This window comes from Chelonia mydas, chromosome 14 (assembly GCF_015237465.2).
Source record: "Chelonia mydas isolate rCheMyd1 chromosome 14, rCheMyd1.pri.v2, whole genome shotgun sequence".
Lineage (NCBI taxonomy): Eukaryota > Metazoa > Chordata > Testudines > Cheloniidae > Chelonia > Chelonia mydas.
The window spans coordinates 15,200,154-15,227,449 of record NC_051254.2 but is presented as its reverse complement, the minus strand read 5'-3'; the positions used below and the strand labels follow the sequence as shown (position 1 = coordinate 15,227,449).

At 46.5% G+C, this 27,296-nt stretch overlaps 1 protein-coding gene across 6 annotated transcripts in view; it reads right to left on the bottom strand.

The window, feature by feature from the left end:
• The window catches only part of MYO15B (myosin XVB), a 137,958-nt gene that overhangs the window by 83,211 nt on the left and 27,451 nt on the right, over positions 1 to 27,296 (bottom strand). For all 6 annotated transcript variants that reach the window (XR_006285871.1, XR_006285870.1, XR_006285869.1 and 3 more), the window contains 9 exons: positions 17,126 to 20,486; positions 16,982 to 17,043; positions 15,589 to 15,652; positions 13,797 to 13,906; positions 12,240 to 12,314; positions 8,739 to 8,835; positions 6,965 to 7,068; positions 5,260 to 5,323; positions 1,552 to 1,665 (listed from right to left, as the gene is read on the bottom strand). Coding sequence is in view for 1 of the 6 variants with exons in the window: in XM_043528668.1 (XP_043384603.1) it covers positions 1,552 to 1,665; positions 5,260 to 5,323; positions 6,965 to 7,068; positions 8,739 to 8,835; positions 12,240 to 12,314; positions 13,797 to 13,906; positions 15,589 to 15,652; positions 16,982 to 17,043; positions 17,126 to 20,443 (4,008 nt within the window). In the remaining 5 variants the exon portion in view is untranslated. The remainder of the gene's footprint in view (positions 1 to 1,551; positions 1,666 to 5,259; positions 5,324 to 6,964; positions 7,069 to 8,738; positions 8,836 to 12,239; positions 12,315 to 13,796; positions 13,907 to 15,588; positions 15,653 to 16,981; positions 17,044 to 17,125; positions 20,487 to 27,296) is intronic.

Here is a 27,296-nt window from a genome sequence, read left to right as displayed (position 1 = left end):
CTACATGACCCCGGAAGGGGGGCGGAGACCGAGCCCTGCTGCCTCGAGTGAGGAGGAGAGGGGGCTGCAGCCCAAGCCCCGCCACCCCGGGTGGGGGTGGATTCGGGCTTCAGCTTCAGTCCTGGGTCCCAGCAAGTCTAATGCTGACCCTGCATTAAAATGGGGTCCCAACCCGCTTTGGGGTCCCAACCCACAGTGTGAGAACTGCTGCTAGCTAACTAAAATGTAGCACCATTCTGCTTGGTTCTCCCTTCCCGCGGGGGTTGCTAGGGAAAGGTCTAATAATGTTCAGTTCAAGGAGAGATCTTTTAACTTGCTGTAATTGTCTGATGTGAAGCTATTGAGCATGTTGAGCCATTAATTGCCCTAGCCTCCTAGGAACAATCAAGTCATTAAGGGTACTTGTCCCATCCTTGCTAGGAAGAAAGCTGATACTAATCTAATTATGGGTGAGGCAAAGACTGAGTCCTCAAAATGGCAGAGCTGTGTAAGGGCTGGTCTACATGCAGGGAAACTGGCCAGCATAGCTGTAGCAGAATAATTACTCCAGCTATGCCAGTGTAACTCCTCTGTGTGGATGTTCTGTTTATTCCAGAATAAAAGTGATTCTTTCAGAATAATTATTTTGCTATAGCTATGCTGGTCAATTTCCCCACGTAGACAAAGTCCTTAACCAACACTGCCTTTTATTGCTTCTAAATGTACTGCCATTCAGTTTCTTCAGGTGCTTTGTTTTATTCCACAAAGGGTAAAGAGAGGGTCCCTTGATCCAGCCCACATCTCCCCAATCCTTTTTAGCCCACAGAAGATTGTAGGCCCAGGCAAAAGAAGGTTAACCTCATTGCAGAAAGCTGTTTTCCAGTGTTGCCAACTCTCATGATTTTGTTATGAGTCTCATGATCATTATTGTTTTCCTTAAAGCCCCAGCTCTTGTAGTCAATTGGATATGTGAGGATTTCAGCCTTCATTCTTAAAGAAAAAGTACATTTCTAGCCCTTGTGGCCGTGCAGAAAGCTTCAAAACATAACCCCAGTGCACCCTAAAGGCTCAAAAAGCAGAAGGCAAATTAAAAGAACACCAAAAATCTATTTTTACATAATTTCATGGTTTTTAGTGAGCCTGACTCATGGTTTTTGAACATTTGGGGTTGGAAATACTGGTTTTCTTAGACAGGTGGAGCCATAGGGCCTCGGTGTTTAGATGACCCATATAAAAACAAGAGTCCCAATAACATGTTTTTTTCCAAGAGGCAATGGAACCTGAATGATGGGAGAGGGAGGAGAAGTGACAGGGACCAAGCCTCTCCATCAAAAAGACACGTTCCTTGGGTCAAAAGCGAGGGGGGCCCAGACAGTGCAGATGGCAGCCAAGATCCAAAACGTAACCGTGTGCCACCTCCAGGAGGGGCAATCCAGGAAGAAAGCACAGAGCTCATCATCTTACCTGTTTCTTGTTGGGTCCCCAGCACCAGGCTGATCAGAGACTAAAGTACTGGTTCAACCATGTCTCTCCCTTGCCTGCTGGAGCAGCTCACTCCACCCCCTCACTCACCTGATTCAGGTAAAAGTAAGTCTCTGCCTCGTGCAGGAAAAGCTTCTCTTTCTGCTCTGCAGGAAGCCCCGCCACCAGCTCATAAAACACATGGTAGCTCCTCTCACCATGGGCCTGAAAGGAGATCACTCACACTGTGGGCCAAACATCTCGCTCCACCACCCCATTGCATCTCAGAGCTACGGGAAGTCAAAACTTCATCAGACAAATCCCCTGAAGTACGGAACCCATGCGAACCTCTGGGCTCTGCAAAGCCAGGCTACAGACTGCAAAAGAACAGGCTTGCTTTGAAGTTTCCATCCAGTGCCTCCTGTAACCAGGATAGAAACAAACAACCCCCTTCACAGGGCTCCCACTGCTGGTCCTTGCATACCCAAGCAGAGCAGGGGGAGAGAAAAATTAATGGAACTTTTAATAAACTTTAAGGAGTGTAGTTCAAGCTGCTGGGGATAGAGGGAGCTCTTACTTAACCATACTGGGTTCTCCTATCCCTACTGCAAATCTGAGCCAAATAATGCCTGTTAACTTCAGTAGGCCAGATTTTCTGTTGGTATAAATCAATGTGATTTCATGGACATCAGTGGAGCTACCCTGTTGTACACCAGCAATATAGGGTTACCAACCCCCCAGGATTGGCCTGGAGTCTCCAGGAATTAAAGATTAATATTTAATTAAAGATTATGTCATGTAATTAAATCTCCAGGAATACATCCAACGAAAACTTGCAACCCTAGGTGTGAACCTGGCCCAAAGGGCTTAGACTGATGTTAAGTTAGGGCACATTTTGTCCTTGTATCTTCGTCTAAGGAAAAATATACCCAAGTGGAGGATTTGTTATTAATCATCCATTTCTCCTGGGAAAGAAAAAACAGTGGGGGAAAAGCTTTCCAAAGAATGATAGAAACACTTTTACCAGCTTCTAGACATCTTTCTGGAGCTACTCTTGTTCCCAGATCGGTCTCCAAAGCAGTTTAACTTAACACATGCGCATGCCAGAACATTACTTGCAACAATGTTATGCTGCCCAGTAGGAACACAGCAGTTTACATGGACTTTAGCTGAGCCTGGCCAACACGCCAGAGATTGAACTGGGGACTTGAAGATCTAAAAACATGACCTGCTACAGCTTGAGCTCGAGAGCCACGACTCTGCGAGCTGGATGCAGTAACAACTCTCATCCTCTGGGGAGTGACACGGGGGGGGCACCTGTAACACACACCTCAGACCTATTAGATTGCAAACCCTTTCAGTTAATACTAGGGCTGTCGATTAATCGCAGTTAGCTCATGCGATTAACTCAAAAAATTAATCGTGATTAAAAAAAATTAATTGTGATTAATCGCAGTTTTAATCACACCGTTAAACAATAGAATACCAACTGAAATGTATTACATATTTTGGATGTTTTCTACATTTTCATATATATTGTATTCTGTGCTGTAATTGAAATCAAAGTGTATGTTATTTTTTATTATAAATATTTGCACTGTAAAAATGATAAAGAACTAGTATTTTTCAATTCACCTTATACAAAGTACTATTGTGAAATCTCTGTCATGAAAGTGCAAATTACAAATGTAGATTTTTTTTTTTGTTACATAACTGCACTCAAAAACAAAGCAATGTAAAACTTCAGAGCTACAAGGCCACTCTGTCCTACTTCTTGTTCAGCCAATTGCTACGATAAACAAGTTTGTTTACATTTACAGGAGATAATGTTACCCTCTTCTTATTTACAATGTCACCAGAAAGTGAGAACAGGCATTTGCATTGCACTTTTGTAGCTGGCCTGCAAGGTATTTACATGGCAGATATGCTAAACATTCATATGTCCCTTCGTGCTTCGGCCATCATTCCAGAGGACATGCTTCCATGCTGATGATGCTCATTAAAAAAATAATGTGTTAATTAAATTTGTGACTGAACTCCTTGGGGAGAACTGTATGTTTCCCGCTCTGTGTTTTACCCACATTCTGACATATATTTAATGTTATAGCAGTCTTGGATGATGACCCAGCACATGTTGTTCATTTTAAGAACACTTTCACTGCAGATTTGACAAAATGCAAAGAAGGTACCAATGGGAGATTTCTAAAGATAGCTACAGCGCTCGACCCAAGGTTTAAGAATCTGAAGTGCCTTCTAAAATCTGAGAGGGATAAAATGTGCAGCATGCTTTCAGAAGTCTTAGAAGAGCAACACTCCATTGTGGAAACTGCAGAACCTGAACCACCAAAAAAGAAAATCAGTCTTCTGCTGGTGGCGTCTGACTCAGATAACGAAAATGAACATGCTTCGGTCCACGTTGCTTTGGATTGTCATCGAGCATGGACGCATGTCCCCTGGAACGGTGGTTGAAGCATGAAGGGACAGATGAATCTTTAGCGCATTTGGCACATAAATATCTTGTGACGCCGGCTACAACAGTGCCATGAGAATGCCTGTCCTCACTTTCAGGTGACATTGTAAACAAGAAACATGCAGCATTATCTCCTGCAAATGTAAACAAACTTGCTTGTCTGAGCAATTGGCTGAACAAAAAGTAGGAGTGAGTGGACTTGCAGGCTCTAAAATTTTACATTGTTTTATTTTTGAATGCAGTTTTTTTGTTTGTTTTTTACATAATTTTACATTTGTAAGTTCAACTTTCATGATCAAGAGATTGCACTACAGTACTTGTATAAAGTGAATTGAAAAATACTATTTCTTTTGTTTTTCTACAGTGCAAATACTTGTAATCAAAAATAAAGTGAGCACTGTATACTTTGTATTCTGTGTTGTAATTGAAATCAGTATATTAGAAAATATAGAAAACATCCAAAATATTTAAATAAATGGTATTCTACTATTAAGTGTGATTAATCACGATTAATTTTTTTAACTGCTTGATAGCCCTAGTTAATACATTAATATGGCACTATAGAAATAAACAATAGTTATGGGATTCATGCATTGTGCAGGGCCGATGTCAAACAGACAGCAGCAATGAGATAATTTCTTTACCGCAGTTCTAGAAATTGTTTGGCAATGGTAACGATGGGTTTAATCAAGTCAGTCATTGAAAATCACCTAATTAGATTTGGGTTTACTGAGAACGTGCTGAAAGTGCTGTAACGGTTGGACATTTAAAAAAGACACTACAGCTGAGTAAAGTGTTTGTGAGGCCTGTGATCTATCTTACCATATAAAAAAAAAACAGATAGGGGGCTTGGATGGAGAAGTAGAATGGGGGCAAGGCCATCTGGGTTAGTCTATCATCTCTGGGCACCTATGCTCCCAAGTCAATAGTGTCTGAACCCAGGCCCTGATAGATTTTTGTCCATTTCACAAAAGCACCACACAGTTCATCACAGCTGGCAGCATCTGCGCAGGGGAGGCCCAGGACTAGCCCAGCAGGGAATGCGGCAGGGCAGCAGAGTGGTGCATGGAGGGCTCCACCATAGGAGGGGCTGCAGACACCTTGATAAAGCTCAACCTGTGCGCTCACTAGATTCAGCCCATGTAGGTGACACATGAGACTAACACTAATGCTAACCTGAAACTTTACTACCTTCCACTAGGACTAAGGGCCAGCCTCTTGCCATCTGCCTAGAGAAGCTGCAGGCATTCCTTGCACTTGGTAATTAACATAGACCCTAACCCACAAACACAGCCTAGACATGCAGAGATTCTGACCTGTCTGGGGAAGTGGGGGTGGTTGGTTCTTACCTGAAACACAACGCGGGACTTTTCCAGAAGGTACTGGGAGATGGACGTACCCATCACGACCCCACTGTGTGTGCGAGAGAGAGGGGGGAAGGGTTCTGTGAGAGAAGACTGAGGGTTTGCTGGAGACCCATATACTCTGTACAGGGGGCCAGGCAGAGGGAGTCCTTACCCAGAGATACAAATCCAAGATGCAAAACTTGGATTTGAATTTCAAAGCCCAACGACTCCAAAGTTTAGAGGTCTTCAGAGCTGGGATCTTGGAGCAGCTCCATTATAGAGAAAGGAGCCAGCTCTAGAATATGCATCTGGATCCAGGCTTAGACTGTGAACAACCTCCCCAAATTCAGGGGCACTTGGATCTCCCTTCTCTACACATAGCAAACCAAAAAGATCCAGACTGAGCAATCCCCAAAATGGTCCCAGGTGTAACCTGTGCATGTTCCCTAACCATTCTCCACACGTATGTGCACACTGTTTCTTTGTGCTCCCTCGTCTGTCTAGATCCACCCGTTGTCTCTTGTCTTATACTTAAATTGTATGCTCTTTGGGGCAGAGACCAGCTTTTTGTTCTGTGTTTGTACAGCACCTAGCACAGTGGGGTCCTGATCCATGACTCTGGCTCCTACGGTGCTGTAGGGGCTGGAGTTTAGGAGAGACCTAAACATTACATGGGAGTTATGCTGTAGGGATGGTTTTATTACAGACCCTTACTTAGTAAAATATTTGCCATGTCAAAGTTATAGCTTCTCAGTTGACTCCTTCCCAGTTTCTACCACATGTACCCCAGGGCCCTCCCCAGGGAGGAAGGTTTGCAGCAGCTGCCCAGCTGGCAAGGCAATGGTGGAGCTTTTCCTGGAACACGGTGTCACAAACATGGCTGAGCAGCATGGTAGGTGTGGACAGGTCAGGGGTTCTCAAACTTCATTGCACCGTGACCCCCTTCTGACAACAAAAAGTACTTCACGACCCAGGAAGGGGGACCGAAGCCTGAGCCCGCCCGAGCCCCACTGCGTTCTCACTGGTTCAAGCCCATGCTACAGCTCCACAGTTAAGACTGTTCAGTCCTCTCTGCACTGCAAGACTCAGCCATGTTACCAGAACCTCACCAGCTTCTACTGCGTTGTAACTGGTCTCAAACATGGTAACTTGTCACTCTGAAGCAGACAGAGGTCCAGCAGGCAGGGCACACTAGACTGGGAGTCAGGAGACCTGGGTTCTCGTTCTGCAACTGACCTGCTGTGTGACCCTGGGCAAGTCTGTTAATCTCTGTATGTTTCTGTTTCCCCTCCCCCATTTTGTCCCCTCCCCCATAGTCTCATCTATTTAGACTGTAAGCTCTTTGGGACAGGGACTCTCTTTCCCTGGGTGTATGTACAGCACCTAGCACAATGGAGCCCTGATCTCAGTGCTATTGTAATAAGGAGAGCACAATAGATAGGGGCTTGGTGGTTTCAAGCAGGGAAATCTTGCAAGTTTCATGTGTTCTTTTGTAGACAAAACTCAAAGCAAACCCAGCGGTGCAAGCTGACCCCGCCCCCCATAGAAAGTGTAGGGGAGGGAGGGCTGTTGTTGCACAACCCCCCTGCACAACTCACTTCCCAGCAGATTAGCACTGGATCTGTTCCTGTGCATGCCTGGCTCATTCTCCTCCCACTCCAGCATGCATCGCTGCATTGTTGGCTAAGGGCAGTGCCCTTTGACTCACGGTCTCAGGTGGATGTGCAGAAACTTCCCAAAGCGGCTCGAGTTGTCGTTGAGGATGGTTTTAGCATTCCCAAAGCTCTCCAGAATGGGCAGTACGTCACAGGGCTGGGAGAGGGCGGAGGATACAAGACCTTATATTTAACAACCAGATAACACTGTGGCATTGCCCAGAGACCAGGGCCCCATAGTGCCAGGTACCCTACAAACATAGAAAAAAGGGATGGTCCTTGTCCCAATGGCGTTGGACTGAAAGACATGACCAGAAACACAAGGTGTATCCAACACCCAGCCAGGGAATACAGCTCAAGGAAGCAGTAATACGATATGGAGCCTCTAGCACTAGGTCACTAGCTGGACCCAACGCCAGGCTGGCAGTGACTGATAGTTATTCCCACCTCACTGTGGACTTAAGCATGACATAAGTTGACCTAAGCATGACACAAATTGACCTAGTGACCTAAGCATGACACAAGTTTCTTTTCATTTGCTCAGTTCCTGACAGGTAGGTGCCCGCTTCACAAAAACCATCTCTGCCATAACTGGAACCTTTTCTGGCGATCTTGGTAGAGAGACAGTTCAGAAGCCTGAACAGACCACTGAAACCATCTTGCCCATACAGATGGGCCTTCCAAGCCAGAGGGGATGTGTAGGATGGGGAAGCTTGTGCCGCTTCTACCGCTGCCTGTTCTGTGAACAATCGGCATAGGGTTCTAAAGCTGTGCACCCAGCACCCAAGAGCAGTGAATTCACTCTGAGTCCTTATACATTCAAGGAGATTTTCAAAGGTGCCTACACCCCACTGACATCACTGGGACTCCAGCTTCTTTCAAACTACATTCCTGTGGGTCTGCACTCACGTGACCTGAATTCCAAATCGAGATTCAGGTCACGTGATCAGCGTAACTATCGATGGCTGTTGCTCACCCACAACAGTGGGTGAAAGTGAAGCTAGAAAATGTTCTCACTGGTTCAAGCCGGCCTTAGACGGCAGTGCCTGGTGCCCCAGATCTTAGCAGGCTGGTGTCTGGGCCTTGAACTGCTAGATCAGCTACCTTTGAAAAGACACGGACTGAAACATGTGGCCCCCAGTGGTCCACTCCATGGTGAACATGGCCAGCCACACTCTGATGCCAGACACTCACCCCTCTTTCTCTACCTCCAACTTAAGAACAGACATGAACGGTGTGAGCCCCTGCTTTGCTTTTGTTTTTCAGCCCTGGTCAGCTTGATGTTAGCCACTCCATGCTGATCCATTCTATTCCATGTTATACTATTCGGTTTTTTATATTGTGCTCATCACCATAGTATCTGAGCACCTTCCTGTAGTGCATTACATAACATGACTATAAGCACACATCACAATACATAAGCACCGACTCCGTAGGTGCTCCAGGGATGGAGGACTGGAGCACCCACAGAAAAAAATTAGTGGGTACTAAGCACCCACCAGCAGCCAGCTCCTCCCTCCTAGCGCCTCCCGCCCACTGGCAGCCCTGCCAATCAACTCCTCCCCCTCCCTCCCAGTGTCTCCCACCTGCTGCGATCAGCTGTTCCGTGGCATGCAGGAGCTGGGTGGAGGGGGAGGAGCTGGGACGGAGCACACTGGGGAGGGGTGGGGGCGGGACTGGGAGAGGTAGGGGTGGGAAGAGGAGGGGCAGGGGCAGGAATAGGTGGAGGGGAGCAGGGCCTGGGCTGAGTGGGAGTTCAGTACCCCCTGGGAAAGGAAGAAGCCAGCGCCTGTGTCACAGTACATGGAAACATTAGCCACCCCTTACCTGCCTGATCCCGGGCCTGTCTTGTCTCTGGTACAAGGTGCTCAGGTACCGCATGATTGCTTTGGCAGCTTCCGTTTTACCTGATCCACTGTGCCCACTGGGGGAGAAAGGGATAAGGATCAGAGATGGCTATAAGAATCGGACTATCTTGCCTAGAGTAATTAGGCAAGATCTTCAGCTGGTGTGAGTCAGCATAGCTCTGCCTAAGACAATGATTTACAGCAACTCAGGATCTGGCCCATAATATTTAAAAGTCTGGCACCAAGTTAGAAAAATTGGCCCAACAAAAACCCCAGATCCAGAGCCAACCCACTTCCCTTCCCACCTCAGACTGTGGGGAAATCAGCTCAGGCCTACGATGAGCAGCTAAGTTCAAACTACACAAGCAGGTTGTGGAAGGGGAGTCCTAGCTTTTCCCAGCTCTCCATTCACACAGCTTCCCTGGGCCAGACAGAGTGACAACATGCAACCAAAGAAATACAAGATAAACGGCTGACATCATAAAAACAAAACTGTCATTGGCTGACAGTCTGACCATACTCTGAGGGCAGGGCACTGTAATCAAGCAACTTTTTAAGGCTTCTGGCTTTACATATTAACCTTTCCATGGATGTCGTACATCCCACAGAGCCAGTCAGCACAATTTTATGTCATCCTGTTTCATCTACCCAGACAGGATTTCTTCCAGCAGCAATGTATTTGCCATGGCAACCAATCAGCACGATCAACATGGCAACATCACTCCAGGAAGCATGAGCGGTGGAAGTGGCCTAAAAGTGGGGGAGTCACAGGAGCCCAAACTGTGAACCCGCCTCCTCCATGTCATGCCACACCCCCAAGGCAATGCCCCCACACCACCCCTTCCCCCTGAGGCCCCACCCCCCCGCTTGCTCCTGTCCCCTCATCACTTGCCCTGACGGTCGGTAAAAAGTGGGGGGGCCATGGCCCCCTGGCCCTCCTGTTCTGGCGCCCCTGCCAGGAAGTGCTGCATGCTGGGGTGATTGTTTCAAAAGTGACTGATAAATGTCATCCTGCATAGCCAATTGTGAGTGGGCATGTCTCCCACGTGCTCAGAGGCACCTGGAGATGCCTCAAGAGGGCAAGGCTGTTTGTTAGGAACATAGGAAATGCCAGACTGGATCAGATTCAAGGTCCGTCTGTCCGACAGTGACCAGCACCAGATTATTCAGAGGAAGGTGTGAGAACCCACAGTGGGCAGATGTAGGATAATCTACTTCCCAAAGTAGGTCTCACCCTAGTCTCCTCGTTAGAGATTGGCTTAATCCCTGAAGCATGAGGTTTAACAGCCTTTCCAGTGTTATCATTAGTTATAACCACCCTAGATAGTCTCAGTATCCATATTAGTGTCCAACCCCTTCTGACTCTTGCCAAGTTCTTAGACTCAATTACTTCCTGAGGCAATAAATTCCATAGTTTAAATTACACATGGAGTGAAAAAGTATTTCATTTGACCAGTTTTGAACTTTCCGCCATTTCATGTCTTTGAAAGTTCTCTTGTTCTTGTGCTGTGCAGCAGGGAGAACACAAGCTCCCGATCTACCTTCTCCAGACCATTCATTATTTCATAGACTTATGCCCCCTCTTATTCATCTCCTTTCTAAGGTAGCCATCCTAATCTTTCCTGTCTCTCATCACATGAGAGCGTGATCACTGATTGTTCTTGTCACCTTTCTCTGAACCCTCCCCCACACCGCTTCAGGTTTCTGTAATGCACTTTCTAAGATGGGGTGAGCAGTACTGCACAGAGTATCCAAATAATACACTGAAAAGATTTCTTGGTCTATAAAGATGGAAGGGGGAGAGCTGAACCTCGAGTGATAAGCAATTGAATCAAGTAATTGTGTACAGTATTACTGTTTTATAAAAGTGTATAGTGAGGTCCTCTCTGAAAGCTAATGGCACATTGGTGACTAATAATCATTCTGAAATGTATGTATTTTTATGAGGAAATATGGATATTTAATGATATTAGGCTTTAAAGTCTGTGACCAAACAGGGAGAAACAGGATTCGCACCCAGGCAGGAGGGAAGGCAACTATCTATCTGTCTCCAATGAAATATAAGCCAGATAAGACCAATAACAGTGGAAGCCCCATTTACACAGAAATCAGCTAGGGGTTGGGAAGTCCAGAGGGAGGGAAGAACAGCATGAGGCCATCTTGCTTCCTGAAACAAGGTCATTGAACTTTGGAAGATATAAGCAAGGACAGAAGACATCTTTGGCATCCATCACGAGATAGACACAAGGGGATAGAGCTCCTGCAAACTGGGTAAGATGGGTCCTTCAACCAAGTGGGGGTTGAAGTGTCTGGGAACTGAATTTACGTGAGAAAAAAAATCTTGAATAAAGCCGATCCCTAGCTAGATTAAGTTTTAGACTTCTAGAAACGTATCTTCACTTTTATTTGCTTGTAACTCGGTCTAACTTTATTTCTTGTACTTGGCATCACTTAATCTATGTGCTATTGTTAATACATTTGTTTTATTTTCACTATAAACAACTCAGTACTGTATCTTCAGGGAATGGTGAATAAGCTGTGATGAGCTTTTGTCTCTTTAAAGGAGCAATAAACCTTATTATTTCTCTGAACTGTCCTGGAGAAGGCTGGGCATTGCAGAGCACATGGTTTTGGGGAAATTCGGGACTGGGCATGTGGTGGGGTCACCTTTCAGGTTGTAACAAATTCTGGTGGAGGCCAGAATAGGAGGCTGTAGACAGGCTGCTGGGGTCAGAGCTGCTAAACCAGGACTGTCTAGCGCACACACACACACTCAGCATGTGACCTACATGCTTGTGAGCTGGCTGTGAATGTGCCAGGCTGGGAGCTATAGCAGTAAAGCATTGTAAGGCACCCAGGGTTGCAGGGCAAATGCTGACACAACCCCTTGCTGATCTGGATTGCATCCCCCAAGGTGTGAGAGTGACAGCTGCAGATTTTGCTACCTCCCTGCTCAACCCCCTTTCCAGATCATTAATAAATATATTAAAGAACACAGGACCTACTCTAGAACCTTGAGGTCCCCATTGTTAACTTCGTGCCATGATGAAAATTCATCATTTATACTTACTCTCTGCTTTCTGTATCCTAGCCAGTTTTTGATCCAAGACAATACTTTGCCTTAGAACATAATTTCTTAGCTTCTTTAGTAGCCTCTTGTATGGAACCTTGTACAAGGCTTTGTAGAATTCTAAGAGATTAGTGAGGCATGATTTTCCTTTGCGAAATCTGGCTAGTTAAACCTTATTATATCATGATCTTCCAGGTGTTTTGCTGTTCTGTTTTTATAGATTCAATCATTTTGCCAGGCACAGATCTAAGGCTTACTGGTCTATAATTCCCTGTATCACTCAGAGAGTCTTGTTAAAATATGCATATAACGTGTGCTATTTTTCAATCCTCTGGAACAGTTGTTTCAATGGGGCAAAAACTTGGAGGGAGAGGAGGAATCTCAGCCCCACATAATGTCCTCATTTCCTACCTGATGACGATGCACTGCTCTTGCTCTGAAGTCTGGGACAGAGAGTAGGCCATTTCCGCAATGGCAAAGACGTGTCTAGATGAAAAGAAAAAAAAATTTCCATTTGTTACTTTGGCCCTGATTTCCTGCCTGCACAAACACAGTACCAGGGGTTAGTTCGTGGATATCCGCACTGGAGGTGGGCCTGTAACAGAATCTCAGATCCGAGAGCCATGGCCAGAGCCAGTGCTAGCTCATTGGGAGGCCCTAAACAGGAATATTTTTGTCCCCTCCTGTCTCCCCACAATACTAAAACAGCCAAGTTCTTATAATAAAAAAGGAATGGGGGGCTCATTGAGCTGCTCGGGGCCCTAAGCAATTGGTTAGTCTGCTTATGCCTAGCGCCAGCTCTGGCCATGGCAGCATATGTATAGCTGGGCATGGGAGGGCAAATCTCTCACTACTGTAGCTCCACTTGTAATAGCCACCTTGGGAGCCCTAGTGTGACTATGGCTCCTGTAGCCAACAGCTTTTTAAATGCCATGTGTCATTTAGACTCAATCTGAGCAAGTTAAACAAACCAGTGGCCACAGGAGCCTCATCCAGACTGGGGCTCCCAATGTTGCTAGCTCCAGCAGAGCAGCATTGGTGTTAGCAATGGTGGAATGCTACTGCCAAAATCCCGAGGGATGGCCACAGTCTCTTTGGCCATCGGCAGGGATTGAACCTGGGACCTTCAGCTAAACCTGAAGGAAACTTGAGCTGAAGGAAAAGCTAGAAGAGGGAAGCTATTACAGTGGCTGGATCCAGCAACTAGACAAAAGCATCTGCACAACTGAAATCAAGGGGAGCCTTTCCCATTTACTGCAACAGGTTTTGGACCCGGTTGTAAGCCAGCATTTTACCTGAGGATCCATGAACTTGTTTGGTTCTGCATCCAGCTCTGAACCACCAATCACAGCTTGGTCTTATCACTAGCATGGGCTAAACGCCCTCCAGCCTGGTTGGAAGTGAAGATGTTGTTCTCAACACTGTGGCTCAGCTGGGCCAGGCAGTGCTTGGATATGTAAGTACTGAGTATCATTATAGTGTTACACAGGGAGGGACATTTGTCAGGCTAGGGGAGATTTCAATAAATGTCTCATTTCAGTCTCTGGCATCTTAATCCCTCAGAGTGTTACTGCAAGGGGAAGAGGGAGGTTCGATTAGGGTTACAGACTCTGAAGTGACATCCTTTTCAGTCTCTCTCACAGTAGAAGAGATAAGCTCAACGGTACAGCTCAGGTCTCAGTCCAAGCTTTTCTGAAGTTCAGTGGTGTTTGCATCAGGCCCACTTTTGCTCCTCAGGTGGAAATCGTTAGCCAATAAAACATGGCATATGGCACCTACGGCAACAATATCAGAGTGCCATACAAGTACCCCTGTGCTGGACGTACCATACACTTAGCACTGCACTAGTCCTACTCCAGAGATGACCTCTGGCCAAGTGAAATGGTCCTGGGAGCCCAGGGGCAACACAGGACTCTGCAGGTTAAGAATCATGAACAGACTTAGTTGTGAAGAAACAAGCATACATACGGGGCATTTTTGGAGAGCGTCCCCTGCTGGTACTGGGTCACCACCTCTTCCAAGTAGAGATTGAGGGGCTTGAAAGGATTCACAGAGACCAAGATTTGCCCAATGTAGGTCTAGAAGGGGGAAAATAGAGTTTGGTTTTATTATATCCACTGGATGATTAGAGATTTCTGGATGGTTTTTAAGGCCCGGCTTCACAAAGCCCTGGCTGGGATGATTAGTTGGGGTTAGTCCTGCTTTGAGCAGGGGATTGGACTAGATGACCTCCTGAGGTCTCTTCCAACCCTAATATTCTATGATTCTGTGGGATCTGGAATTAACTGGGAAGGCCTCAAGTATATATTGCATAACCAAAACAAAAATTAAATCAGCTTTAAAGTAACATTAAAGGATCTGATTTAAACTTCTGGAAGCCAAAGTCATTCTGGGCAGAGCTAATTTGTTTTGATTTGCAAAGGGGCTTAGTTAATTTGGGGGGCATGTTCTTCACATCCACACACTTCCTCTGAGCTCCATTTGGACTTTCAGGATCAAAGTGAAACTTGGCCAAAGCTAACACGTTCTGCATAGTTTGAGGCCAAAACCATAAATCCCATTTGGCATTCAAGGGATGAGAGGGATGGGTGTTCCCTCCTAACTTAGCCGAGACTGAAACTGGAGCCATAAGGTGTTCAAAGAACGCTCATAATCAAGGGAAACTCAAGGCTTTCCAGGCTGCATCACAAACATTTCACACTGCCAGTCCTGGGTTCAAGGCAATGATCATCCTCGCTCACCCCATTATGCCTGGCCATTCAAGGGGTCTTAGAGCAGTGGGTATATGCCTGCGCCAAATAGGTTACAATACCAAAGCACAGTGGGGTGAGATTGCAGAGTTAAGGAGTGACTACTCTGCAAACATTGTTGGGTACCACACTTCTTCTCTGTCCACTTATTGGCTTCATCTACCAGTGAGATGGTTTCTCTAGCTTCAGCCTTCCAGACTCCCCACTGGGGGACCAGCAAACCCAGATGGCTTCTGCCTCCACAGCAGCTGTAAAGATTCTGCCATCAGAGCCCTCCGTTGTGCTGCTGATGGGCAAAGCAGAGCAGACTCCAGGTCACTCTCCTTCCTGTAGCTGCACTGGCTGTGCTAGGCTAACAAGAGTAAGGTCTTATCTTTGCCAGAAAAGCGAACAGATACGTCTTGTGTGAAAGACATACAAGGAGCAGATCTGTTGTGCCAGTTTGACCTAGTCACTTATCTAACCACAACCACATTCTCTCTGCGCTCCCCTGTCTGGATTGCATACAGCAGAAACACACACACACACACACACACCCACCCTCTGGTTTTCTGTTGGGTGTGCGTAGAGTGATGGCAATTGGTACAGAGGTTAACAACAACCATACAGCTATGGGGGTGCTGCTGTGATAGAATCCATTACCTAGGTGCATTTGGTGCCTCAGTTGTATCCTGCGCTGGCTGTGGGAAGAGGGACAGTCTAGCGTCCCTCTGTGTCCTCCCCTAGAGGCTGACTTTGAGACTGGCCATGCTGACCATAATGGGAGCAGATAACAACAGTTTTGTGAGGTTTGGGGAGGGGGACCTGGGGCTACATGAGGAGCGAGAGAGGTGTCCCATGCTGGACAGATACAGCAGGTGAAACCCCCGTGACGCCAACATCTCATCACTACTGGGAAACGTTGGGACCCTGTGGACTGTACCCTGCTAGGGCTGGATGGGGCAAGGGAAACCCCACCCTCAGATTCCTTGTCCCACATGAATAAGAACTGAAAAACCTAGCAGCCATACGTAAATGAAATTGCGATGGAATCTCTTCTTCAGACACAGAAGGACGGAGCTCTCACAGACCTCCCTGGAAACACAAGACGTGAGCCATCAGCCAACTTCATCCACAAACCTCACTCATGTATTATAGTCTGTTGATCGTCTGAGGGATGCTGCAAGATGGGGAACAGATGTAGCATCCATCGATTTTACACGGTAGGCCCAGAATATGGCAGGCGCAAGCAGGGCCAGCCCGAGCTGTTTTGTTACCCAGGGTGGAAAATGTTTTCAGCAACCCTGAACAGACGAGCAAACAAAGAAAAAAAATAACCCATCCCCATTTGGTGCCCCCAGAAGTTGGCGCCCAAGGTGACTGCCCTGATCACCCACCCCTGGACTCAGGATTGCACGTGGGCGTGTGTATAAGAGAGAGAGAGAGGGAGAGAACACTGCCTGGATGGACTGTCTGACCTGTCCATGCCTGCACAATTGGGCTAGTCCCTGCTGTCTGCAACCTAGAGGATATCAGCCTTAATTCTGCTACACAACCATGTGGATTTCATCAGTTACTACTGGTTTTAGCAGTGCTAAAGGTTGCCAGGGCCAGTGTGGGCAACTCCCATGGGCATTCCTGTGTCACCTAGAGTAACAATCCCAGTGATACAAGACGTGTTAGAGAGCCTGAGCCTGCTGCAGCTGACCAATAGGAGGTTTGCCACTGATTTCAGTGCAAGTAGGATTAGGCCATTAGATAGACACTCTGTGTCTCATCCCACGGATTCTCCTTTTCCACCACATACATCACACAGGAACAGTGTGCTCTTTGTTTCCGGCTATTTTACCAGACAGTGGCCTAGGAGTTAGAGCAAGGAGCTCTATTCCCTCTTCTACCATTTGCTCTCGGCCTGGTATTAGGAAAGTTACTTCAGCTCTCTGGGCCTCAGTTTCCCAATCTGTAAATGGACTGATCCTTGAAAACCCATTTCAGGACAGGGTGCTTCTTACAGTGTAGGTGGGGTTCCCTGTCTGCACCTCCAAGGGGGTCTGATCGCCATTACGAACCCCTCTTTCTCTGGCGTTCCTCCCTGGAGATGCGGCAAGCAATGTGTACTCTGCTTATGAACAGAGGAGTTTGGGGAGGGATTGCACAATACTGCTGTGATTCCCCTTACACCAGCGTAATTCCCCACCCACTCCAATACAGGCCTGGGCCTAAATTGGATAATTCAGCCCTTCCTCTGGTTTAAATGGCCATCCGTCCCTCACAGTCATGAGCACTGAAGCCACCCCATTTTTTAGGGTTATAGCTGATGTTCTACAATTTGCCTTCTGCTGCTGAGCCAACAGTGTCTTTGATGGGTAATAAATAAGCCCCAGCCACTTCCTGCTATCCACAGAACATCACTGACATGCTTACTCCAGTCTGGACAGATCTTCAACCTCCTCAAGCTCCACCCCATGGTTTTCATCCAGGTACACCTGAAATGTATTGGAGAAATGGCTATGAATTGTGTGCAGGGTGACAGCACCCTAAAGTTTACATGCCTAATGCAGAATATACCTGTTTCCATGTCACATCCATCTCAAGGATATCCTCAGTGACATCTTCTGCCTCCCACCTTTCTCTCAATGTCTTCGGCCTGTGGGTCTTGACTAGATCCTGGTCCTTATACATGGCCCATTTGCTGAGGTTCTCAATGGTGAGTCGTGGGAGCAGCATTTCAGAGTTCAGCCATGCCGTAGGATCACACTCCAGAGTTCGCCGCTGAGTCCAGTGCACCTGGGCTGGGGCTTCAGACCCAGCATGTTGGATAAGATTTGCAGCCTCTTTGTCAACATCTCCCTCAAAGTAAGAGGCCATCAGATCCCCTGAGTCCTCTCCTTCCTCCTGTGGAAGGAAGCCCTGCTCATACCGATAGTTTCCAGCTGCCTCTGGGAAGAGGGGGGGTTTAGTGGCCTGGTATGGTGACTGCCCTCTTTGCCCCTTTGCGAGGAACTGGGATTTGGATATATCTTTCCCCTCGGGCATCTTTATCTCTTGGGATGAGGAGCTCAAAAGCCTAGTCACTCTGTACTGGGTTGCAAGGCATTTTGCTTGACTCGGATCACCTGGCATTGATAGATCAATTTCATCGTTGTGGGGAAGCCCTTGACTGGTCCTCTGACAGGTTTGCTCCTTCCAGAGGTCATGTTTGAACTTGCAGCCCGGTTGCACAGACATCACTGCTTTCCTGCTAGATACATCTATTGACTGCAGCTGTGATTCACTATTCCCGGAAGAAACTCCTCTTGTCTTCACCATGTGATGGACCCTGGGGAACACAATGGCGAATTTGGCATCAGTGACACTGTTCTTCTCCTTAGCAGGTCCTTCCAAATTTAGCAATTGCAGAGAGGAGTTAGCTTCATTACGGGGAGAATTGCATGAAGCCAACTGGGCTTCTTCCAGCTCCTCTGTATGAGGATGATTCCATTCTAGCAATGGCTGAGAAGAGCTTTTGCTACTCAACTCCCTCTTTCTCTGTTCTCCCGCTGGGCCAGGGGAGGCTCCGCCCTGTTTATTGATTAGTCCAGTGGTGCTAACAATCCTGATCGTCATTCTTCTTCTGAATCCAGATGGCTTGCTGCTCCTCTTCCCAAACTTCTTCAGGAGCCAGTCTGAGATACCAACTGCACGCATCGCCCTCCGAAAACGATCTTTCAGGCTTGCTTTCTTGGGAGGTTTTTGGCTGAGCCAGCTAGTTACTTTTCTAAATGCCGAAAGGGTGTGCAGGGACTGAATGCCCTTTTGCTTCAGCACTCGCTCTTTTTCAGCGGGTGCCTCTTCAATCACTTTCTCCTCCGCTATCTCTTCTCTTACTGCTAGAGTCTGACACGAAGCGTGTTTGACGTTTCCAATTACTTTCCCAATCTTCTCTCTCTTGTCAAGATGCTGCTTATCAACAGCTAGGTTTTTAGTACTAGAGGAGGAACTTGAAACATTGGAGAGACTTAATCTTGGCTCTCCAAGATCCTTAGCTATACTGGAGTCCCTAAGTGCCTTATACGTTTTTGTGGCACTCTTTTTAGAAGGGACCTTTTGAACCTTCTCCAGGTCAGAGCTAGTTTCTGCTGCCTTCTGGAGAGGACTTTGTTTACTTCTTGCCAACAGTTTGGCCTGGGCAACTTTATGATTGTTTTTCAGATTCAGGAGAATCTGGGATTGCAAAGTGAGAGGACTGCACTTCTTTGCAAGCACAACCACCGAATCCACCCTCCTGTTGCTGTCTGAGGAAGAACTATCCTGATGTACATGTTCTAACTCTTCACCTTGCTTTATTGTCTCAGGGTTCTGGGATTTCTTTTTTGGCATTTGCTGTGTGGGCCACACAGGGCCATCTCTCACCATACTGCCGCTGTCATTCATATTCCCTTCCCAACTGTTTCCCGGAGGGCCTTTGCTCAAGCCCATGTTAAGGAGCTTTGCTTTGACAGTGCTAGGCAGCAGTTTCCTTCTTGGTCTCTCTCGCTTGTCGTCATCTATTTCTTCAACACCATCCTCTTCATCCTCCTTGCTTTCAGATTTAGCTTGCTCATCTTCAGACATTTCTTCTCTGTTGTCTTTTTCCAACAGGTTTTCCTGTTCTTCTTCATCACTCTCATTTTCTCCCTTCGCTGAGCTTTTGACTTCATCCTCTGAAGCCCCTGCACTATAATCTTCCTCACTGCTATCGCTTAGAGTAGATTTTCTTTGCTTAGAGACTTTATCCTGCTCCTTCATTTTCCCATCTGCCTCAGACTCTTCTGAGACAGTTTCTTCATCTTCAGATTCTTGCCTGTTGTCCATCATTTCCTGTTCTCTTTCACTTTCCCCGGTTGCGTTGTTGTTTCCATCATGAGACTCTCGGCAGCCTTTTCCTTTGGACAGAAGCCAATTTTCCTGTGTAGTTTTTTCCTCAATAGAGAGTTGTTCTTTCAAAGAGCTTCTTATGTCTTCACTGATTTGGGTGTTGTCATCACCAGTCTCTCTCTTTCTTCTTGCTTGGCTACAACTGGCTTCATCTCTAGAGCCAAAACAAGACCCATCATCTGAGCTTTCCAGGCTCTTTCCTTCCTCACTTACACTGGAAATAGTCCTGGCTGATTTTCTAACTTGTTTCTTCTTCTGTCCATCACCCCCACCCCCACACTTCACTGTCTTAGATCTGAGCTCCAGACTGCCGTGGAGCTGGGAACCTGACTTTCTGATGGTGGTTGCTTTGGAGACATGCTTCTTATTGTATTTTTTCCCAGCACTGACACGGCCATCAGTCTGAGGAGACTCGCGTTTTTGAGAGGAGCCCTCAGTACTTCCCACTGTGAAGGACTTTACAGACTCAGTCTCAATGGCCATTTCACTCACACTCAGGTGCTCCCTGTGCTTCCTTTTAAAAGTACGTTTCTTGCGGTCTTCAGTGGCCTTTACCTCATGGCAAACACTGACCTTGCTTCCTGGGCCTCTCAGATCCTGTTGCTTGGAGCCCCTTACTTTTTTCTTCTCCTTGGACATTAATTGTTCTCCATGCTTTCCACCAGAACCAAATTCTCTTTTGTCCTTGCCCTTGGAGGTTCTCTCCCCTTTGGCTTGCTTTTTGTGGCCATACTCTTTGCCTCCCTTAATCCTTGCCTCCCTCTGGCTCTTTGACGTGCTCTGTACAGATATAACTAAAGGAACTGTCTCTTTTTCAGAAGAGGGTTTTTCAGATGTAGCTTGGGCATTGCTCTTTTCTTTCCTCAGTCTCCCACCTTGGACCATGGAATCCTCAGGAGGGCTCTTTTTCTCACAGCCAGCAGCTCTCTCCTTACCAGCTTTCTTTGCCCTGGCAGCTTTGTCCTGAGTCTTAGATCTGGAGGGTGCCATTATGCCAGTATTCAGAAGGGCATCATCGTTTATTGAAGTTCACCTACAAAAAGAAACACACTGTTTCTACTGTACAACTTTGCAACTGCTGCTGATACAAATAGGCAAGCGAAGAGGCTGGATCCTGCATAACCATAATCATGTGACTTCTACAGGATTTACTCACATGTCTAAGATTGAAGAACCACATCCATAATGCTGAGGGGCCTTAGTTGTGACTGATTAATCAGAATCCTCCTCTGATTTTCCTGAATCTCACCACTTATAGACAACTACAACAATTTTCAGCTTCAAGATCTAGTATGCCTAATACACACATAGGCCTTCTAGTGTAGACGCATCTTAGGGCTTGTCTCTGCTTACTTGGGGAATTGACGTGCAGCGATCAATCCACCAGGGATTGATTTAGCAGGTCTTCATTAGACCTACTAAATTGACTGCCGATCTCTCTCCCATCCACCAGAACGAGAAGCATAAGGTAAGTCGACGGGAGAAACTCTCCCGTCGACCCACCGCGGTGTAGACACCGTAATAAGTCAACCTAAGGTACATCGACTCCAACTACGTTATTCACGTAACTGGAGTTGCATAACTTAGGTCAACTTAGCCCCATAATATAGACCTACCCTTATACTAGTTCCTTGAGCAAAATTAAGGCTATGTCTACATTAGAAGCACCTTTCCAGTTCAGGAATACCAATATATTATGCCAGCAAAGCACTCCTGGTGTGGATGCAGCTATACCAGTCAAGCTGTGCTTTGTACCAGTATTGTAAAGCTGTCTCCCACGAGCAAACAATCAATAGCGGTAAAAGTACAGCCTGGCTGGTATAGCTGCATCTATACTAGGGCTTTAGCTGGTATAGAAATCTCACACAAAAAACAAAAAAAGAACCCCAACACACCTCTCCCCAATCCCCAGTGACACTTCTATCCCAGCAAGAATTTCTAGTTTAGACCTGAACCAAGTTATACTGATATGAGGTATCTTTATTTCAGAATAACTGCATCTGTATTAGTGGTTGTACCATTACAACTATACTGGGGCAGGGGAATCACCCCCCTAACCAACATAGCTATGTCACTTGGGATGATTTAAGAAGCAGAAGCACTTTTATGCCAGTATAACTATGTCTAAACTAGGGCTTCTGCCAGCATAGTTGTGTAGCAAAAACCAACCCAGCCCGAAAATCACAACCCCAAACAACATAGCTTTACCGGTAAAAGTTTTAAGTGTAGACCTGGCCTGAGTCAGCAGAGCTTTCACTCTCAATCTTTGCTTTAATGACAATGGGTCTGATCCTGAATGATGCACCTTTCCCAGCATCAAGTGCTCAGCCCCTCTCAGGATCAGGTGGCCCATATTTCACCATGAAACCAGAAGAAAACATCATCCCTTTAGAGACCAGAAGCATCTATCCACAAATCCACCTAAGCACTTTTTTGGCTGGTAGTCTGGGGAAAGGCCAGCACTCTCAGGAATAAGGTTAGCTCTTTATTTTTCCCCAATCACAGACCTGAAATAAAGGATGTAAACTAATATGTGGATTTGCCCCGACTCCCTGTCTGCTGGAGAATCTCATCTCTCCCCGTTTCAGTTATGAAGACCCTTTGTACTCTCCAATTCAATCTACTGTTGCCAAACAGAGGGAAATACCACCTGGGCTCCAGACTCCAGCCCTATTAATTTCCTCCTGCCCATTTGTCTTAAGGAGGTGCTAATGGCTGAGCCTGGTTTTAATTCTCCAAATGCTAAACAATCCAAGGCAGTCAAATAAGACCAAAAACCATTCAGGTAACTAAGGACATAACTAGGAAGAACCTGGTAGAAAGGAGGAAGGGAAAACTGAGGGTGAATATCAGAGAAAATGTCAGCAGTGAGATCTACCAGGCGGTGGCATTGTCTCCAAACAGCCCCATTGCTTGGGACATTTAAAACTAGATTACATAAAGCAGTAGGGCATGATGTGTGCAGAACAATCCAGCAATCAGCTGATGGGGACGATCATATAAATTTTTCTCTCTCTTCTCTTCTCCCTGGCCTCCCTCAGCCTCCTCCCTCTTTGTTCTCAGAGACAGTCTTTAATAGCTCCCTAGATTTGTGCAGGGGGAAGGGAAACTTCTGCTGATAAGTTTCCTGCAAACTTCTAGACAACAAAGACCTATGAGTCAGGAGGAGTCTGGAGTTAAGCCCCAGCTTCACCCAAGCCCCAAGAGCTATTTGCTAAGAGCTTGCATGGATAGTTTAGGGAGCCTCTACATCAGTGGTTCTCAACCTACTAATCATCATGGGCCACATCTGCAACTCTCTGTGTGTTGTGTGGGCTGCATCCACACAATATATATATACTACCTGTATGGCCCCGAGGATGTCACATGGGCCGGAGCTGCATGCTGAATGGGCCCCAGGTTGAGAACCGCTGCTCTGCATCAAGTGCATTGCTAGGAAATCAAGGACATGAACAGCTGGTTGTCTCACTTATCCTTAGGTCCCACAGAGCAGCACTTGTTTTTGCTATTTCCACACACATATGCACCTGGCAACCATGGCTGTACCATTGCATTCTGAGACGCTGAAGCACCTATCCCATAATACCCAGTATTTTTGCAGGAAGCAGGTCTTTGGGGTAACTCCCAAGGCACTTCACTGTAGGATAGAGTTAGGAAGGCTAGCTGCACTCAGTACAGAGGCAGCATTGTTCCAGTAGTTTCCTTTCTTTGCCAGAAAGAAAATGTACAGGATGGTTCAGCCAGACTTGAGCTAAACGCCTGAACCAGCGGATCAAATTCGGTGATGAATCCAGGTCACGTGCCACCTGCCTCACCGTGTGCATATGCTAAGAAGAATGCTTGGGATGAGTCAATGTAACCTGTGCTTCTAACACACCTGGGCTGGCAGTCGCAAGGAGCTGTACAGACTTTGCAAGCTCACAGGGTTCCAACCAATACTTTGTTGCCTTTTCCATCTCATTCAGGGCCTGCCCTCACACCAGGGGAGGGATGTGGGGAAGAGTTGGCAAAACAAGAAGAGTCAGCACCGAGCTCGTCATTTTTAATCTTTGGGGCTACCAGAAAACCTATGGTGGGGAAGAGGGAAATGGGGACTATTATTAAATTAGCCAAGGCAGCTTGGCTAATTAAATCCATCCACTGCTCCAGAAGCCTCAATTAATTGCTTGTTGTTCTGCAGACTAAGGATATATCTACACTACAGAAGCTACAGCAGCACTGAAGCTAAGCGGCTCATAGTTAAGGCTGGTTTCAGAGTAGCAGCCGTGTTAGCCTGTATCCGCAAAAAGAAAAGGAGGACTTGTGGCACCTTCGAGACTAACATTTATTTGAGCATAAGCTTTTGTGAGCTACAGCTCACTTCATCAGATGCATGCTCAAATAAATTTGTTAGTCTCGAAGGTGCCACAAGTCCTCCTTTTCTTTTTAGTTAAGGCTACAATTTAGTCATGGGTATTTTTAGTAAAAGTCATGGACAGATCATAGGCAATAAATAAAAAGTCACGACCAGTGACCTGTCCATGACTTTTACTAAAAATACCCCTAACTAAATCTTAGGTGCTGGGGGGGGAATGCTCCAGCAGACTCTGCTGCTCCTGTCGGGGGAGCGGCCCAGAGCTCCACCACTGCTCCTGGGTTGGGGGTGGCCCAGGGCCCCGCTACTGCTCCAGGCAGGGGCGGACCGGGGCACTGCTGCTGCTCTCAGACTGCTGCTCGGAGTGAGCAATGCTTGGGTCAGCCGCACCAGCCACTGCAGCTGCAGAAGTCCCGGAAAGTCACGGAATCCGTGACTTCTATCACCTCCGTGAAAGACTTGCAGCCTTACTCATAGTGTAGCACCACCCTGTAGACACTTGCTACAGCAACAGAAGGGGTCTTTCTGTCAGTAGTAAATTCACCCCCTCGAGAAGTGGTAGCTGGATTGATTCAAGAATTCTTCCATCGACCTAGTGGTGTCTATACCTGGGCGTATGTTGGCTTAACTGTGTCTCTCAGGGGTGTGATTTTTTCACACCCTTGATTGACAGAGCCAGATCAACCTAAATTTTAGGTGCAGACCGGGCCTGAAATTTGTCGAAGGATCCTTAGAGGTATTTAAAAATACAGTCCACAGTATATTCCAACCCTTTGGAGAATCTAGCCTGGGCAACTAAGGCCTGGTCTATACTAGGAAATTAGGTCAGTATAACTATGTTGCTCAGAGGTGTGAAAAAACCACTCCCTTGAGCGATGCAATTAAAGCGACCTAACCCGTGGTGTAGACTGTGCGAGGTCAATGGGAGAATTATCCCGTCGACCTAGCTACCTCCTCTCAGGGAGATGGATTACCTGCGCTGACAGAAGAACCCCTCCTGTTGGCGTAGGTAGCATCTTCATTAAAGCACTACGCAGCTGCTGCACCACTGCAGCGTTTTAAGTGTAGACAAACCCAAAGCATGGATTGCTGCACAGATTTAAAGGACCTCACACTAAAGAACAGCTGACCAAAGTCTGCCCCTAGGCATTGTTAAGGACAAGCAGGCTGCAAAATTGCACTTGAGAATTATCTGCTTCAGAAATGCTCATGAAAGCTACAGTACATGGTTTGATTGTGTGTACTTTTTGCACTCCACTACTCAGCTCTCTCCTTCACTGCAAAACAAATCCCCACATTTGGGGAAATGATTTTCCCCTAGGTCCCAACTCTGACCTTGTACGAACTGTTGTCCAGAAGAAGGAATCCTTATTAAATAGGGGGAAAGTGGGTTATATATAGACAACAGTGCATGCCCTGAGCGGTAGAAACAATCAACCAGTGCCTTTAGTATTTCCTTTAAACCGGATTTTTCAGGTAGTCTATGCATGCCATTAGCCATAAAAACAACACTTAGCACATATGCACCACAATATAGATTCAATGTCCTGTCACTAAACCCACTTACCATACCCCTCTCTTTAACACTCACCTTTTCATTGCCTGGGCTGTTAGGGCTCTTGTTAACACTCACATTCCCCCCACTTCCATTTACCTTGTTTTTTAGGTTCTGATATTTATGGCCTAATTCAAATCTTCAACCTGTAAGTGAACTGGAGTTTTGACCACTGCTCTTAGTGGCAGCAGGATTGGGCCCTAAATCCATAGACGGGGATAGATGTTAGTATTCTGGTCTTATGAGTGCTTATTGTAAAGTGTGTGTATCACATCTACACAAACTGTAAATCATTTCTGTGCAGTAGAGATAATTGGGTTAGTGCATTATTGCTAAATTGGATAGTGTTTAGAAGGCAAATAAAATCCAGCACATACAACAGATGCCCCAATGCCATCACACTTGGATCTAGATGAAGATTAAGAACACCTCGAAATTCAGGGGCACTTGGACCCAGGAATTTGGTTCAGCTCATTATAAAGACAGGGATTGTTTCCAGAATTTGGATTCCAGTTCTGAGTTTGAACAATCTCATAGTTCAAGACTATTCAGATGCAGGGTTTCAATTCAGGCGCATCTCTAACACATAACTAATAAAAACAAACACATCACTGGCTATATCAAGCTACTCCCTAAGAATCAAAGTTGCTTTCGTTAGCCACCTGGACCATCCACTTGACTGTGATACACTTGTGGTAGCTGCAATACCCTGCCCATCAGTTGCTCACTTCATCTAACTACACAAACATGCTCTAATCAATTACAGGACAACAAAACAGTTCCAATTTTCCCATCTGCACTGGAAGAAAGAGGAAATGTTAATCTCATCTGAGAAGGAAGAACCCAGATATTATTAAGAATATGGGAGTAACTTGAAGACAGAGAGAAGAGCAGACACATCACACTCTTACAGTATTTCTGAGACAGGCAAAGTGTTACAAATAAGTTAAAAGTCTAATTTTTCTTCTACGTACCACTTTGGACCTGTTTCAGCCTAACCAGCCCATGGCATCCCACAGGAGACACCGTGCAGCCATTCATCTTAAATTGAAACACTTGAAAGTTATACATTAGTAGTTTATGTTTTCATTTACCCGGAACAGTTGAGCAAGCTCCTTGTTTATCACTATCTATACAGTCAATTTCCCAACTCACCCATCTTGTTCTTCCTGATCCCAGTTAAGAGCTCAGCAGCTGACAGGCCACATTCAAATATATGGTAAGGCTTTAAGTACCCTATTTCTTGCCTGTACCCCAGCCTAGTCCTTGCAAGCCTGCCGAGCTGTGAAGTCTAATACTGAGCCTGGCTGAGCTATGCTTGGGCAATGAGCGATTATGGGCGTATGGAGGGAAGCTGGCATCAATAATTCAAACTTCCTCATGGCACCCTTGAACTTTTCAACCAACAATGGCACCAGCTGGTTAGCAGGGGCTTGGGAAAGAGGAGATGAGGGACTTCACTTGAGCCAGAGCCAGCATCAGACCGGGTATAGCAGGTGCAGCTCCAGAGTCTGAAAGAGCAGGTCAGCTCAGAGTCGCAGCAGCTACAAGCTCAGAGGCTCCCAAGCTGAGCAATATTGATGCCATCCCATGCATTGCTCTAGCTAATGAAGGGGGCGGAGTGCCCTGGTCTCTGCCTTCTCTGCCATTAGAAATCAGTTCCATCTCAGGACCCAGGTGGACACAGGGTTTGGTGGCCTCTGCTCCATTCTCTTTCCCCTCATCCAGCTGTGGTCTGGCTGGAGTCCCAGCTGAGGAGGACGACAGCAGTGCCGTCGGGTTTCTGATCAGGACAGGAGTGAGGTACAGCAGCAGTGATGTACCGGAGAGGCTTGCACCACACCACACACGCTTGCGACACATACAGAAGCACCAAATCCTCCCCCAGTTGCTTTTCAGTTAAGCCTTGCCTCACTTTCCTTGAATACAGATCT